Source organism: Barbatula barbatula (genome assembly GCF_947034865.1).
Source record: "Barbatula barbatula genome assembly, chromosome: 9".
In the NCBI taxonomy this organism is placed as follows: domain Eukaryota; kingdom Metazoa; phylum Chordata; class Actinopteri; order Cypriniformes; family Nemacheilidae; genus Barbatula; species Barbatula barbatula.
In genome coordinates, this window is record NC_136772.1 from 22,969,778 (window position 1) to 22,986,629 (window position 16,852).

A 16,852-nucleotide genomic window follows, 5' to 3' on the forward strand; every position below is an offset into this window, starting at 1 on the left:
CTTTGTAATAAAGGGCTGTGGTGCCTGGTAGCCTACATGAATTTTCAACAGCGTGTAACAAAGGAAAACTTGTTTATTTGTTTGCATGCTTGTTTGTAAGAAAATAAAATGTCGAAAGCGCGAGAGAGGCAACTGAGTAACGAGGCCAAAACATAGAATGCGTGAGTATTATTAATACGATGTATGTCATGTGTCACAGCTAGTTCATTTCTCAATGCGTTCAACACCCCACGCGTGGATTAATCGCCCTTTTGTCTTTTTCCATAATGCGTAAAGATGGCATCACGGGTTGTTACATTGATCTATTTGTCTAAGGATTGAAACCTTTTAAAGCAGACAGATGTAATGAGGATGTATCTTGTCAGTGATTGCCGCATTACAAGTTATTATGTGTCGCCGTGGGCTAAGAATGCGCGCTTATTGAAACGCGACCCGCAGAGATCCGCAAGATCCAGGCCATATCCGTTCAAACAGGTCAGGAAGTGGGCAATATTTAACCGATAGCGGTTGAGTTACTTTGGGGTGCTTTTTGATCGAAGGCGACACTTCTCAAGTACGCGCTGTTTTAACCCGATACAGTTTTACGCACGCCGTCTCACAAGACGAGCTCATTGGGTTTTAACTTGAAACATCACATCGGTTGGTGCACACCGTCGTCTAGCAAATCATATTAACCCATATTCCAACCTTAAAACGAGCCAGACGCTTGACCACACGCGTAAAAAGCTTTGCGCCGCTGTCTGTCAACCTGTGTTTTTGCTGTCTCTGTATTTCTAGAAGCTCGCGAGAGAAGGAACGATGGAAGGAAGGAAGGAAGAAAAAAAACAGTTTTTCGGCCACGGTCGCGTTAACATTGATTAGGTCTCTCGCAGGTGGTTTAGCTTGGTCAAGTGTCACACCTTGCAAATGCAAACGAACGTAAAGTTGTGTTGAAACCTAGCGCATGCACATGCTCTGCGTGCCTTTCTCTCTGAAAGATTAGCAATGATGTGGTTTCAGACACTTCCGGAATCCAGCAGACAACTTGAAAAATGCCATTCCCATCCCTAATTTATACTCTGATCTGTAATTTCATCCACAATTGCTCCAGTTGAGCATTCTGGCTCCCCGATCTGAAAGCCTGCAATTACTATATAATTCTTCGCAATTTTAGATGTCCTAATATGGACTGTAATTTTTGCGCGAGACAATTTCCAGCTATTTCAAGCATCAACATTGTCAAAGTTGTATGTACATAATAAATGGTAATATCAATGCATAGTTTTTAGCATAACATCTTGACTCCGCGATAATTATATCCGTTTGGAGCCTACGCAAAATTAGCCTGAATTGCATGGTAACTGCCGCTTTAAATTTTTAAAAATTACTCATAATTTTCCCAAAGATTACCAAGATCTCGAGTGCACAATGTCATCAGCGTAATGAGGAGTAAACATTTATGCTAATAATCAGCAATTTTTTCCATCAGCTATAAAGAGGGAAAATAAAGCTGGATTTTTCATTCCTGCTCGGAGAGCGACTGTCAACTCTATAAGCCCAGCTAGACGAGGCTGATTCCGGGAGCCAAAGAGCCGAACTCACGCCATGGCTGCTGGATGCTCGCATTCTTCTTTCGAGGGCGATACGCATCCTATAGATACTGTCCGTTTTCAGTGCTCTCCTTTATTAAAGATTAAGGTAAGAGGATTGCGCAATTTATTTAACCAAGTAAATTATTGGGAAATGTGCGTACTTAAATGTGCGTTTTATTTAGGCCTAGTTTTATTGATTTAGTATAAGAAACATTTGTCTTGCAATGAAGAATAACGTTTAAAACATTAGGATCATTTTAGAAGTGCTGATATGCTTTGGTTGTCCGCGGAATTCGTCAAAAATGTACTTTAAATAATAAAGCGTTATTTCGGATAATAATGTTCGAATTTCGAGAATAATATATTTTGACAAATTTGACGTCTTCAAGTAAAGTGTCTGAAAACAATCCCCGTTTGATCCTTTGGTAAGGCAACGAAATACAAACCCTTCCTTGCTTTGAATCAGACAAACAGGGTCTATCTCTCATTAATAAAGCGCTCTGAAATTGCGAGATAGTTTGTCTATAGAATCCAGCAGAATATAAAGCAGCCCTTGTTCTATAATTTCACCTCTGCCTTCATCACTCCGGCATTGTGCTTTTGCTCATTTTGATCCTTCTTCCCATTGACAAATCTCTCGGTATACACCTGCAAGCAATTTGCCAGCCTTACTTATAACTACCGCTGCGCACCTATTTCGCTCTTTTTTCCCTTTTCTTTTCCCCCATCGCACAGCAAATTTTCTTTCAGTGCGCTATCTCTTTTGTTAACAAAAGATTCCACGTGCGAAAAAAATTGCTCATAATTATCCCGTAGATGGGAAGCCGCATTAGAATAAGTAAGGAGGGAATGACTGTAATTATGTCTGGTTTGATGGGCCCGGCGCGTAATCAAGAGGAGAATAGAGTGAAATAACGCTGACCCTCTCTGCTCCACAGCTGCATGTCGAGAAAAAGACAGAACAACGCGGATTTGTCTTTTATTCCTTCCCGAGAGTCGTGTTTTGGATATTTTTAGAAAACAAGACATATTGGAGCTTTACACTTTGACAAGGCGCGTAAGGCCCGTCGTGAAAATGCATCGGAGTTTGTTCGAACTGTAAAAACGATTCGTTTTAATCTATTCTTTACCGTTGTAATCACAAAGCTGGACCTTTCCGTGTCCTTGAAAAAACATTATTGTATTGAGGTTTCATAATAAAATAAGGCACAAAAAAGCATCCAACGTAAGGCGCTTTAACAAGCAATGTACCCTTTCCGAAACTGTCATCAATTATAATAAAATCATATATATATATATATATATCAAACACAATAAAAACATCAACGATGATAATACACATAAAAACACCAACAGTTGTAACAATAATTCATAATAAACGCGTCATTTAATACGAGTGCGCACATAATCAGAGAAAACTGCACTTGCATTGAGAGCGCGCGGGGCCATTTCCTGCTTTGCCCAGACAGTTTTTAAAGACCACACATGAAGGTGTCAAAATAATGACCTCACCCTCCGAATTGACTTTCAACTTATGAACGAATATTCTATCATTTTATCAAAGAAGTAATGACAAACATAAATATGAGACCGAAAAACGGTTTTGCGTTTTACTTTTGTAATTAATTTAATTTAATTTTAAAATGAAGGTACACACAGACAAATCATACATGAAAACTACAGGTCAAACAAACTATAAATGAATAGGCTAGAACTTAAGCATAAAAGTCAACTATTTGCAAGGTAGGCTATTTTTAAAATGATGATTATTATTATTATTATTGTTTTGTATTGTTGTTGTTGTTGTTCACCGGCGTCTATCTGCATAAGAATTTTCTTTAAATGCGCAGTTAAACCGTCAGCCCCAAACAAAAGGTACTTTGAACATGTCATTCTTTACCTATCTGCATTTCCCCCCTCCCGTCCCCGGCCTTTCTTCATGTGGTCCTCTATGAGCGGCACCTGCCCGATTATTCACTTAACACACGGCCATCAAAAGCAGCCACACAAGAGCAGAAAAGAGCTTATAGGGGCTAAACGAAAGTGAAAAGAAACAAGTGGTCTTATTGTCGAAGGAATTACTGTGGTACATAAACCAGCGCAGGATTTATCGGTGATTCAGATTGCAATGAAAACGCATAGGCCAGTGCATTCAAAACAAGGGGAGACAAAATGAACAAATATTGAACACATTTGTGTTAGCTTATTTAACTAATTTATAGGTTTTTTTATAGCTTTATTTACCTTTATGCGCATGGTAACATTCACGATTTTTTCATAAATTCCAATCAAATTTGATTTAATTTAATATCATTACATTCGAGTAATTACTTTGTATTGTTTTAATGTATGACAATGCAAAATTAATTTTAGATTTGGATAGTTTTATTACATTGGCTTCTGTAAATGTTTTGGTTTTCGTAAATCTACCTAAATATGTTTTGAATTCTGGCGAAGCAAGAATTTGGCAACTTCTTTCACGAGCAGGTTTTTACTGTCAGAATTTACACATTATACAAGACTCCATGAAACAAAAACAATAAATTAATGTGACCGGTAGGCTATGAAGTTTTCCAATATAAAACGAAAAGACACATAAATTTTAATAAACACAATCATGTTTAGATCCTTTTGCACAAATTATTCAGCACACAACGAAACGACTATTTCTGTACATTAGAGCTGTCAACACTTCCCATCTAACGGTGATGAAAGACGCGTTTATCTGCAGCGCGTGCCTCTGTCTTTATCATTCAAAACCGTTCGGGTTCACAAACTGGGTTCAAATTTGGGGAAGTGTTTCTTCTTAATAGTGCAGCTTTATAATCATAATTTAATGAACATTTATTTTAAATAAACATACAAACAGACAAACAAGTCTAAATAAGTTATGTTTAAATTAACACAAAGAGCCATACATCCAAAATAATTTGTTTAAAGATTTCTCTGTTCCCTTTAAAATGGGGAAACCCGTGAGACGTTCGTATCTGTGATCTATCCCAGTTATTACTCATTCGCCGAGCCACGGCAAAGCCTGAAGCGACAATATGCACCAGCATTTGGTGCGATTCGGTGATGTTGGTGACGCTTTTGTAGCCCATAATCACAACCAGCACTCTTGTAGGGACATGCCGGCGATTCCAAATTACAAGGTTAAAGAAAAAGCCTTAAATAAATTTCTTACAGTTTCATGTTTTTACACAACAAAAGGTCGCTGAAAATGGGAGAGCAGCAGCTTTGATTTGACCCACTTTCCCGGCATTGCCTTCATTTAAAAAGAGTCATCATCGTCACTCTTCTCCGTTGCAGACGACCCTCTTTCAGTTCACCCTGACCCAGACTGTGTGTTAGCAGGTGTCTTTTTGCGAGTGTCCCCGCCGGGTCACGTCTGGTCGGGCTGTCCGGGTTGTGTAAAAGGCCGCAGAGTGACCGGCCTGTGTCGGGTCCCCTGGACTGGGCCATTGGTGAATAGATGGGCGGGGTTGTTGTAGCAGTCCTGGTTCACATGAGCTGCGGCTGCTGCATAGTGTCCTGGTGTGCTGTCGGATACCACGAGGTGTAACTGGGAATATAAGAGGTCGGCGTGGATGTTTTGACGGTGGCCGTGGAATTCCAAACGGGCGCTACGGACGGAGATCCGCTGGAGAGAGCGTTAGCCAGAGCGTTTGTGTCTATTGTTCCTCCGCCTTGTTTCATCAGTTTCTTAAACTTGGACCGCTTGTTCTGAAACCAGATCTTTACCTAAAAAAAGACAACCCCAAGTCAGACAGAGCGAGCATCGTCGTTATTCGATCTAATTGCGTTTTACTGATTCTAAGCCTTATCCTCAAACCCAGAGCCAATAGAGCTATCCACACAAGCAGATACTGTACATGTGGATGGCAACGTCACTGGTCCATCACAAAAGGAATGCATGCAGATAATGGAGATCATTTTCTCATTTGTAAAGTCAAATTGTTTCATTAAAAACGTGTCGGGTACATGCCTGTGTTTGTGTGAGCCCCAGTGATGCGGCGAGCTCGGCTCTCTCCGGCAACGCCAGATACTGAGTCTGCTGGAACCTCCTGTTCAGCGCCTGCAGCTGGAGACTGGAGTAGATGGTCCGAGGCTTGCGGATCTTTTTGCCCTTCCCGTTAAAGCGAACCTCTCCTCCTTCCACCACTGTGTTTTTTTCCGACTCCGGTGCTGCGTTGGAGAGAGAAAGCGAAGAATGCGTCTCACAGACTGTTCACGCAGTGCGGCTCACATCAGTGCGCGCAAGTTTTACAGGCGGCACTTTAGGTATAATTAGCCTTAATTGCATACATTGTTTATAGCATTACGCAATAAATAATTACCAAGCCTAATAACAGCACATCTGGGCTACTCCGGCCCGACGCGTTCTCACAAAGCGCGGAGAAATCAGACGACCAGCAAAGACCAAAAACATGCAGCATCGTTTCTTACCTGGGTCCTCTAACCTCGTCTGAGCCAAGGCGGCGTTGTTTGGGTAGGTCTGCACGGTGCTGAGGTACGGACTCGTGGAATGGCTACCGACCGAGTTGACGTATGAATAAGGCAGGGATCTGGGGAAGGACGGAGCCGGGCTGTAGGCGCTGTCGTGCTGCGGGTGTCCGGAGGAGTGTAAACAGTGCATTGAATAATGTCCGTGGGTCATAGATGAAGGCGACATTTGCTGACTCGGTGGCCCAAATTCCATGAACACGTTCTTTCCTGAGACGGGGCTGTTTAGACTCTCTGGTATTGTAGACATGGTCATGTCTTCTGGCGCAAACTCGCTCCCTCTCTCCCCTGCTTTTTTGTTTTCTTCTATGATCTGAGTGAAGGTTGGATCCCAATTTAAGCTCAACTGATTTTTTCACTTTCCATTCATAAGAAAATGTAGTTTGTCTCTGTGAAAAGTCTAGGTACGATGCTGTGGATCCACACAAACTCGCTCAAAGGTTTGAATCGGGGAATCATGAATATTTATCCAAGGTGCTCTCTGATTGGCCCACTCCCTCCGAGAGCGATAGGGATTGGTAATCCGAGGGTCGGGTCCGATGGACCTGATAAACTCAAGGAATAAGACCAACCTGTGACTCCATTGTGCTGTATGGTAATATAGAGATGTAGGGAATGGACGGAGTGCGCACGGGCCGTGTATGAATGTGGAGGGGTCAGAGCCAACAGCTTCAACAAAACCTTTGCAATTTATTTGTCACATCATCTGTCGCGTAAATATCAGCATTTTGAAATGTACAGAAATGAACAAATTCGCAAACCAGTCAAATTTTACCACCATTAAATGATCAATGACATTGGCAGGACGAAATTGGCTCCCAAAAAATGTTTAACCAATTATATTACCAACGCTAAGTCAAAACAATGTTACTTTATTATTAATATTGCTTAATTAAAACATAATATATAATTATATCGGTCGAAAATAAACATCTTTATAAATAAATCATCACAACATACACTTAAATAATTATGTAATGAACCAGTCTATCCCATCTCTTGATTTTTTGTCTGTCCGCAGCTTTAAAAACAGAACATCAAACAAAATGTTTAAACACAGGTATAAATGTGTTTCTCTAGGCATATATGAATTACTTTGGGGCGAATCGTTTGATTAAAATGCTAGTCTCGAGTGCTAGAAGACACGGATGAAAACAGCTAAATTAGCATAACACTGTTGTTTAATTTCATACGCATAATTAGTCGTGTATTTAACACTTGCAGTGTTGCGCAGATTCAATCACACGCACGCGCGCGCGGGTTGAATTATTGCACTCGAGGATCAGTGAGATGCGTCCGTGTTTATAACAGCTTTTCTTTTTTTGCTGGATTCGTTTCACACTTGAGAATACAGAAAATACTTTTCACTTTAGCTTACCTTGCATTATTTTAAAAAAGCTGCCTGTTATACCAGTCATCATTCTTTTCGTTTGTAGTTCTGGTAAAACCTTAAATTGAAATAGTTTATCCGCATGTAATATGCCTTAAAAATGAGAACTAAAGAAAATACGAAGCAATAAAATATCTTGGAGAACTGTCCACACGTTTACCAGAATGACTGTAACATCGAATTCTCTTTCTACACAAAATACCTTATATCTGATTTAATAGAGATCAGCGGAGGGTCGCAAAATGAAATCATATTTTTGATCATGACTATACTATACGGTATAAATATTGCATTCTAACTGGTTGTGCGCACCACAGTTACTTTACCTGCCATAACATTAAACTTGGCCTTTCTTCTCTGCTGCCAGACTGCAATATTTAGAAAGATGCTCATTTACGATGTGTTAGCGAACATGCCTCATACAGAGATGAATTTGCTACGAAAGGATAACTGATAAAATATCAGTTTATAAGACGTATTATAGAAATATGTCAAATGGCAGTTCTATCAACAAAAGCACACATAAATCTAATAGAAAAACATTGACATAGTCGATAAAAATGTAAACTGAAAAATCCATCTTTAAGATGCGTATGTCATATTGTGGTAGAAAAAAATGTAATTCTTATTTTACCAGAAGTAGCTGAGAAGGAAAACTGGTCATACCGTTTGTGAACGCCTCCACATCCCCTTTTCATTTGTCTCTCTGTCTCTCTGCTGTGTCTTCTGCCATGCATTCATCCTCGAAATGTTCACCACCTTCACATCTGTTTACTTACATTCCGGCGTAATAAACCGATTTCAAAAAGAACAGCTTTCAATATAAGAAACTCTAAAAACAATTCTTTCTACAGAATGAGGCCGTTGGGACCAGCACGATGCCCAGATGATGTGAACTGACGACCACATTTGACAATAGCTGTTACATATCCACCATACTCAAAATGGTCCAATTTCAAGCAATTTGTATTCCAAATGACATTCGCAATGTACCTCAGGGAACCTTCATCAATAGCGAAAATAATGACAGTATTACAACCGATAATTATCATCATTCAGGGACCAACACTGAAAAAATGTTCCTCGTTCCTTGCCGTGTTTATCGGCTCCAGTTAAAGTAAAATGATCGGATAAACAATACAGTATGACGTTAGACAGTAAAATGAATTAAGAATATTAAAAATGACCAAAATCGGACGACAAATTCGCAGTTAATTATTTGCCTCGTCTCGTTGTTTTCATTGTTTCGTGACGACCAAACAAATATGTAAATTCACAGAACTTTTGCAGTATATAACAGACTGGTTTCTTGATAATGATATCATATATTTACAGTATGCAGGGTATATATACACATGTGTGTGTATATTCTGTATGTATATATATATATGATATATATATATATATGAACAAAACATATATACAGTAAGCCTATATATGTTGAAATATTTATTTGTGTTGTTTTGTCTGGTCCATACATCCAAGTTCCATCTTATCTAAGGAAAATGGGTCTATGTCTCACCAAAGAGGATTGCAACCCAAAGAACCAAAGTCCCGTTCCATTCAGAAGCATTAAAACTGTTTTCCTAATTCAACTATAGTCTTATTTAGGCCCAAATCAAAATGTTAGTGTCTGTTAAAAAAAGTGTTGCCATCACAGAACAGTGGCTCCAGTATCCGTGTGGTCAGTCCCATCGTAATTATACAGCCCAGTCCAACAGTCACAGCGGTTCTCTGTTTAGACGCAACTCAAATAAAGCCGTATGTGAGATGATGAGTTGGAGCACTTTCCAGAGAAGAGGATCATCAAGAATAAGAGTCAAACACCTGCTATGCTGCCCTGATTTAGTGCACCGTGCCAGTCCAGGTCCACTCAGTGTGTGTGTGTGTGTGTGCATCAGACATACTGACATCAGCTGACAAACTGATTCCGCCAGAGAGTTTATGGCTTCATCCGTCCTTTCAACTCCGTGTGATTCATAAGAGGAGCTCGGGAATTTGCTTCCGGAGTAAAGAACCTGATTAGTATCTGTTATTGGTGGCACAGGATTCTCAGGGAGTTTAAATTGTTTCAATGTGAAGCGTTCTTACCACCAGTTCTTCGGTAGTGTGACCCACAAGATGTCCTTTTGATAAAGAGTTCCTGAAAACCAAACCTCAAATCCGGACAGATGCCTAATGATTGTTAACAGAGTGAGAAGCAACAATCTTCGAGAAGGCAATTTGTTATATTTTTTTGGTCTAGTGCAATAAGGTATTTCTGTATGGGCGTAGCTCGACATTAATATGTATTTCAGTGTCAAAGGAGCACAGTTATTTTGTGTTAATAACACTCTCGTGCTTGTTGCTCTGGTTTCCGCTGATTCAAACAGGGGCAAGTACATTTAGACACATGTTGACTAGATATGTTGAATCAGCGCTTACCTAAATTCGGCGTGTTTTCCAGATAAGTTTGTGATATCATAAAGAAGTTGTAGTGCACTGGCACGGTTGAGTCAACGCAAAGAGACAGAAAGCACCTCAATGTAGTTTCTTTTCACCACATGTTTGAACGAATAAAGCAGGTTTAAGTCGAGCAGTTTAAAAAAGTTAAGACAGCGTTAACATTGCTCAGTGTTTAAAGTTGTGGACTTTACAATTACACCTTATTTACAAAGTCACCAGTGAAAATCGCAGCAGTGAATTCGATCAGGCGTAATGATCCGTCTCTGATCAATTCTGATGATAAAACAGCTGTGTGTCTCTGGGGTTCTCTTAGAGGGTTTTAAGCAGGCAGCACCTTCAATTTGCTGCATCACTGAATTCCAATGGACAGCGAGACACTGCGAGAGTGTTTGTTGAGACTCAAAGCAATACATGTGTGAGAGAGAGAGAGAGAGAGGACACTGAGATGAAACCACAGATTATGATGTCAATCAGTACGTACGGACGGGTTAAGCGTCATGTTAAAATAATGCAGACAGGTTCTGGGTTTGTATTCATGGGGTGGCGAGGGGTCAAAGTTCAAAGATGTAGTTTTATAATGTTCATTTTATATGAATCATTATAATTATTATTATTATAAACAATGTGTTACATTTATCTCCCACATTTTTTCAAACCTTCGAAATGTGTTGCAGCTAATAACATTTTAAAGTGCTTTAGGGTTCTTATATAATGCATTTTCTGATTTATAATTAAGGTGTTTATTCTAAAAAACGATGCTGAATTATTAAATTTTTTTCTATTTGTAATAAAATGCAAAAACATCTCCAAATTTTTAACAAAGTAACATCTAATAACATAATAAATGTCTTATAATGTGAAAATTGAGATGTTATTTTAAAACATTGGGGGGGGGATTTAAGCTTAACACAAATAACTGTAAACTGTATTTCTGTATTTTACAGCTGATGGGACTCATTCATTTTATTTTTCTGGAAGAAGATGCAGAGGTACCTAATTGTCTTTACACCTTCGGACATCATGCACAAACCCAAAAGAAAATGTCATCTCTATGTGTATGTCTGCAGGCCTCTGAAGAAGTATTTTAAAGTAACGTGTTAGTTAGTAAACGCATCTTAACAGCTATTGTGTATTTATAAACCAGAGCTCCAGTAATATTATAGTAAACTTGCGATCTTTTTGGATGCACCTGGCTAGCATGGAGTAAAAGATCACATGGTTTAAAAAAACACGAATTCCCTACAATGCGAATGCGGCGGAAAGTGACAGGTGTCGCGTTTCCCCAAACATACCGACCAAGAAGCTCTTGTGCGGGCGATTGAATAGGATCTTCTCGGAATCTTCTGCTACCTGCAAAAGTACAACCATCACTCACCTGGGCCGCAGAGCCGGTGCAGGTGAGGGCGAGCGCAGACCGCACGGCGTGTGAGAAAGACAGGACTATACGACAACCTCCACCATTACCGCAGCAGCAGGGGTCAGAACAGCGTGCCCAGCATCCCCCACCTGCCCAAAAATTGACCAATTACCCGAGTTAGGTGCTACTGGGAGAAATAGAAAAATCCGCCCCAATAGATGGTTACTTAATGCATCAACAAGGAGGAAAATAAATGACTGCAGAATTGCCACTTGTGGTATTTTCCTCGTTGTATCTGCAGGCTAAAGGCTCGAGACAGGCAGTCATCAAATGTTCAAACTAAGCAGTAAATTAAAATCAATAAAAGCAATGGAAGTCAGGGAAAACAGAGCGATTTGGATGCGAGGGAAGCCAAGGCCTGGCAGATGATTTCAAGCAGCTGGGAGCAGGAACACAATCCATGTATAAGTCTGCCTTCGCTCTTTATTTAGATGTCTTGTTTTACGCATATTCAAATTTGATTTGCTTCACGTGGTCCGGTAATTAAAAGACGGAAAACACGAACATTTTCCAATTAAACAATTAGGCGCGCGCCTTTTCGCAACGTTTCGCGTCTTTGGTCCGAGTTAAGACCCGAGAACAAAGACGGCCAGGGGTCAGTACTCGAGCACACCTGAACGCGTTCCCCTCTCCCCTTGATCTCCTAAGGCAGCCCGCCATTAGACTTAATAAAGGAAAATTGTCATGTTGATACAAGTCTCCCTCTCTCGTTCTGAATAAGTTGTAGTTGGAAGCTCCATTTATTTCCAAGTTCTTTGTACCGAAAGGCCAGGGACGGTGCTTTTGTGGTGGGGAAGAGAAAAAGGTGCTGGATGCTCTTTCCATAGTCAAGATAATTATCCCCACTGTGACCTTAATGATCCACCCTTCTCCCCCGGCGACTTGTGCGCGCACCGCAGCGCGCCTCAGCCGCTCTCCGCCCGCCTCCCCCTCCGTGCCCTGTGTCAGGGAATATGAAAACCCCTATAATGAAACCATTTTGGCTGATGGAAAAAGGGCTCCTCGAGCCGCACTTGCCACAAAGACGGCTCAATTATGTGAGTAATTGTGATAATTTCCCATCCATTCATGGGCTCTCTCTGAAAGGGAAGGAAAGAGAGGAGAAAACAGAGAGACACTGAAAGGGAAATTACACAGACAATGTCGAGTGTGAAAATTGTTACACAAAAATGACTGTAAGAAAAGTGTAAGTCTATAAATAAATATGTTAATGCAGGGAGGCCGAGATCCCACGTCACAAACAAAAGGCGCGGTCGGTCGGATGACCGCTATAGGAAGAGAATAATGCCGAGATGAAAGTACGTGTGCAGCTGTCTGAAAATTAAAGCTCTTTCGACTTCCTATTGACAAAGCTGAGCCCCTAAAAAAGCTCCCCAGTGGTTAGAGATCATTTGGAGCCCTGTGACAGGAAAAAGGATAATTACCTCTCCGAGAGAGCGAGAGAGAGAGAGAGAGAGAGAGAGAGAGAGAGAGAGAGAGGCAGGCGGACTGACGCGCCCTTCAGACGCGCTTCTGAATGCGCGAGCTTGATAGAAGGCAGGGAGAATAATTTTGTGCTTTGCTTTTTCTTTTATTCCGCCGAGCATGTTTTGTTGGCTGGAAGACAAGGAGGCGAGTGCCGCTGAGTGCATTAAACCCTGGGTGTTCGCAAATATAAGGTTCCTCCGTCCATCATCTCGTGCTTTGAGAAGAACTCTGAAATGCATTAAAATGTCTCGGACGACGGATGCCGCATTAGACTTCGGTTTCCCAGCGGGAGACAGATTAAACATTTCCTCGCCCTATTCCTCAAGGATATTCGGGCCACACATGTACACGAAGAAATGCTATTCTGCGCCGTTTCGAGTTATTCCTATTCATAACCTGCGATTGCCTTTCAATAGTTCTCCAATGAACTATGTGTGTTGAAACATTTGAAGAGTTTGGTTACAAGATGCATCTTATACAAAAATCGTATTTTCTTTATCGTGCATTCCAATTAATATCAATCAAACTGCAGTTGGTTTGTTTTGATTTAAGCCATAATAACGCAAGCTGACACAATAAAAACCAGGATAACATACATGATTTTTAAAGTTTGGAAACAAACTCTTCGTTTACACTTCCAAAGTGGCAATATAGACAGTCTGATATTCCAACATAATTCAAATTCAACATCAGTTATCTTTCACACAACCACAGATCACACAATGGCAGAAACATTGCGTCTCCTTCCCCTTTCCACTCTCTCCGACCCTAAACTGTTCCCACATGTCTGAAGTCTGACCCCCTGAGTGAGGGGCCACAGACATCTGGAGAAATTGCAGCATGCGGTCTAGGCCGCTGGGCGCTCGATGATTCGGATACGAATCTGTCAAGCGTTCTTTTATACCCATGATTCGTCCCTGTCACCGCTGATTCCGATGCTACACTTTCAAAAGACAACACTGACTTAACAGGGACCTGTTTTAACTTCTTATTGTCTCTTTTTACACACCATTTCGCCTGGCAGCGTAACATATCCTTGCACACTTGGACACACACCTGGACCCAGTAATGGCTGAGCGGTTGTCATATCACTATGGTGATTGGCCCAATTCTTAAGAATCGGCTTAGCGTGTCATGTAAACATTTAACATCTTCATCAGCAAGAAACAAACAGACAGACACCAATGTCTTTCGGAGGCCAACGATAACAACAAAAACAGTTATTATAATCAATTAGAATGAAGTAATAGGTTGATTTGCATGCCGTTTGTCAAATGCTAAGTCGCGTCTTAATAAAGAGCGTATAAGCATAACAAAAGAAGACAGCGCTACAACACACCTGCACAATGTTAAATATATGAATAAGTAAAGATAGTAATAATCAAATGAGTGATCTACAGGCAGTCCAAAGGGTTTACATCACACGTGCAACAGCTCCAAATTTTGAAATTAAAATTTTTAAGCTCTGAAATTTTAGATTTTTATTTGGTTATGACATTGTTCACAATTGCTCTACAAATAAATGAAATAAATGCATTTTAGGGATGAAAACCATTTGGAGTCATTGGCACATATGGTTCAACTGGCTCAGGTAAAGTTCAGTTGTTGCCACAAGTTATAATGTGCAATTGTGCAAATATTTATATATTTTAGATGTTACCACTAGACATTTATGGTTTTTTTTGCATTATTTCAAATAACACAACCCTGCCATCTTCAGGTTTTTAAATGTTGCCATGGCAGACCTCAATGTGAGAGCGTATGAGAGCCATGACTGGTGAATGCAGGTGTGCAAAATGTAAAAACTGAAATCAAAACAGTTAATCTGTGTTTTATAGACCACAGTGCTGTCGACATGTCCCTGGACCCCTGAAGCACAAGTAAGGGATTGAAGGGCCGCTGCTCTGGATGTGTGCGTGTGTCAGCTGCTGTTATAAATGTAGGGGCAGTATGAGGGATGGGTCGAGCTGTCTGTGCAGAGTGATGCGGGCAGGGCCGCCCGGCTGCTGACTCCACTCTAATGACAGAGAGCGTAATGACAGAGCCCCAAACAGCAGGAAGAGGAAGATCAATCTGCAGCCCGAGATGGAGAGATGGAAGAGAGGGGAGGGACGCGGCACAAAAAACAGGGCAGTGCGATTTCTATTACGTTCTCTCTCTGCGTGTTAGCCTGTCTGCGAGCGTGTCTACCCCCCCGCCTCACTGTGGCTGTCTGCCCACGCCGCACATTAAAAACACAGCGGATCGATAACTATTAACACTCTTCAAGAGAGTCACACTGCTCGCATCTCACGCTCTGTGTCCAATCCTCGCTATCTTTCGCCATCTCTCTCTGACCGTGGCGCTGGTCTGGCTCATGGGCTCATGATGCCTGGGGTCAGTGGGAATTGAGGAACGTGGGGAAGGATGGAGAGTGTTTGGAGAGAGGCGAAATGAAACGTTTGCCCGAGCAGACAGCACACATTCCTCACTCCTGATGAGCTGTTTTTCCTCCCACAAAATAACAACGGCAAAAACATCAGGTCTTCATGCAGTGGGGTCCAAAGGACTGAGAACACATTGGAAAAACATTTTCATATGAACCTGGAAATTATGTTTTTGATAAATCATAAACCATTAAAGCTTATTTAAAAGTCGGCACCGTTGATGAAGGTCATGGGACCAAAACACTGTTTATGTTAATGAATGATATTTTTTATTTGAAAACAGTTTATGGGTCTTTTGGCTTTGCTGTTAATGAGAGTGTGCAACATTATCTGTTCTTTGATCCCTCGAAGCTCATAAGATACATTCGTACATCATGCTGGTGTGACATTGGTCAACAGGTGTTGCAACTAGGGAATTCTCTCAAAAGCATGTTGATATTAATACATGTATATTATTAAAGGGATAGTTCATCCAAAAATGAAAAATCTGTCATCATTGGATTGGATTCAATTTATTGTCATTACACACATACAAGTGCAGTGCAACGAAATGTATTGTATCATATGTATCATTTACTCGCCCTCAGGTTGTTTCAAACCTGTATACATTTATTTGTTCCAGTAAATAACACAGAATGTTATTTAGCTATTTTCAGTTCTGTGACATCATCCACTGACATAATAGGAACAAAAATATTGTATTTTTTTGTTCTGTTGAACGCATCATATATTTTGAAGAATCTAGGAAAACAAAGAGTTCTCAGGCACCTTAGACTACCATTTAATTCTTCCTACTAAAATTGGCATTTGTCATTTGTTTTGCAAATATTTATTATTATTATTCTTTTAATAAATGCTGACATTTATTTATTAAATTTATTAAGACATTTTCTCGTCTTATGCAAACGTTAGAATCCTATTTACAGACCTGTTTGTGTTACACATAGTCCAGCATTGATAAGATCTGCCTTCCGAAGTAGAAAATAAAAACAGAGCCATAAAAACAGAAACAACATTGCAGCCGATTAAAAGTAAATGAGTCCCTGAGAAAGAGAATGAAAAATAAACAGCATTAAAAGACAGCGAGCAACGTAAAATGAGCTGCAATTTGTGTTGATTTCTGTTTAATTGTCCTTTGGGACATGACTTGATCTAAACATTTAGCAGGATAAAGACTTAGTCAGCAACAGGTAAACAGAGGACTATATCTTTACCAGCAGCTGATTTTGATGTCATGAAATGATGTTGCTCTCTCAGAAAAATGAAATATAAAACTTCAGTCGGATCAGAAATAAAACATCTACCTGTTTTGGGTTTATTGAACGTTTTACAAGGATGTCATTTAAACGCACTTAAAAATGTAATTGTAATCAGATTTTCAAACATGTTTTGCCCGAACCCTGATAAATGTAAAATATTTTAAAGTAATGAGTTGCATACTGATTCAGGTCTGAGAGAGAAAACAAACTAAGTACTCTATGATACCACTAAAATGTAATTTAAAAGGGGAGTTTTAAAAGACAAATTGTCAAATTGTGCATATTTGAAATTGTAAAATTTTGAAAATTGCACGAAACAACTTAGAAAAGTTTACACATTCAGACAATGAAAGCTGTACAGGTTATTGATATAA

At 40.2% G+C, this 16,852-nt stretch overlaps 1 protein-coding gene and 1 long non-coding RNA gene across 2 annotated transcripts; one reads left to right on the forward strand and one right to left on the reverse strand.

Annotated features, from left to right (window-relative positions):
* Positions 1 to 1,468: 1,468 nt before the first annotated feature.
* On the forward strand, positions 1,469 to 15,693 carry LOC306898378. Its single transcript, XR_013787112.1, has 3 exons — positions 1,469 to 1,677; positions 10,854 to 10,898; positions 14,632 to 15,693. It is a non-coding gene; the product is annotated as an uncharacterized lncRNA (long non-coding RNA).
* Positions 4,056 to 6,330, reverse strand: dlx1a (distal-less homeobox 1a; the record flags this gene model as incomplete). Its single annotated transcript, XM_079463885.1, has 3 exons — positions 4,056 to 5,312; positions 5,557 to 5,756; positions 6,018 to 6,330. 3 exons carry the CDS (start codon positions 6,328 to 6,330, stop codon positions 5,073 to 5,075), a joined length of 753 nt encoding a protein of 250 aa, XP_079320011.1. The 3' UTR covers positions 4,056 to 5,072.
* Positions 15,694 to 16,852: the final 1,159 nt, after the last annotated feature.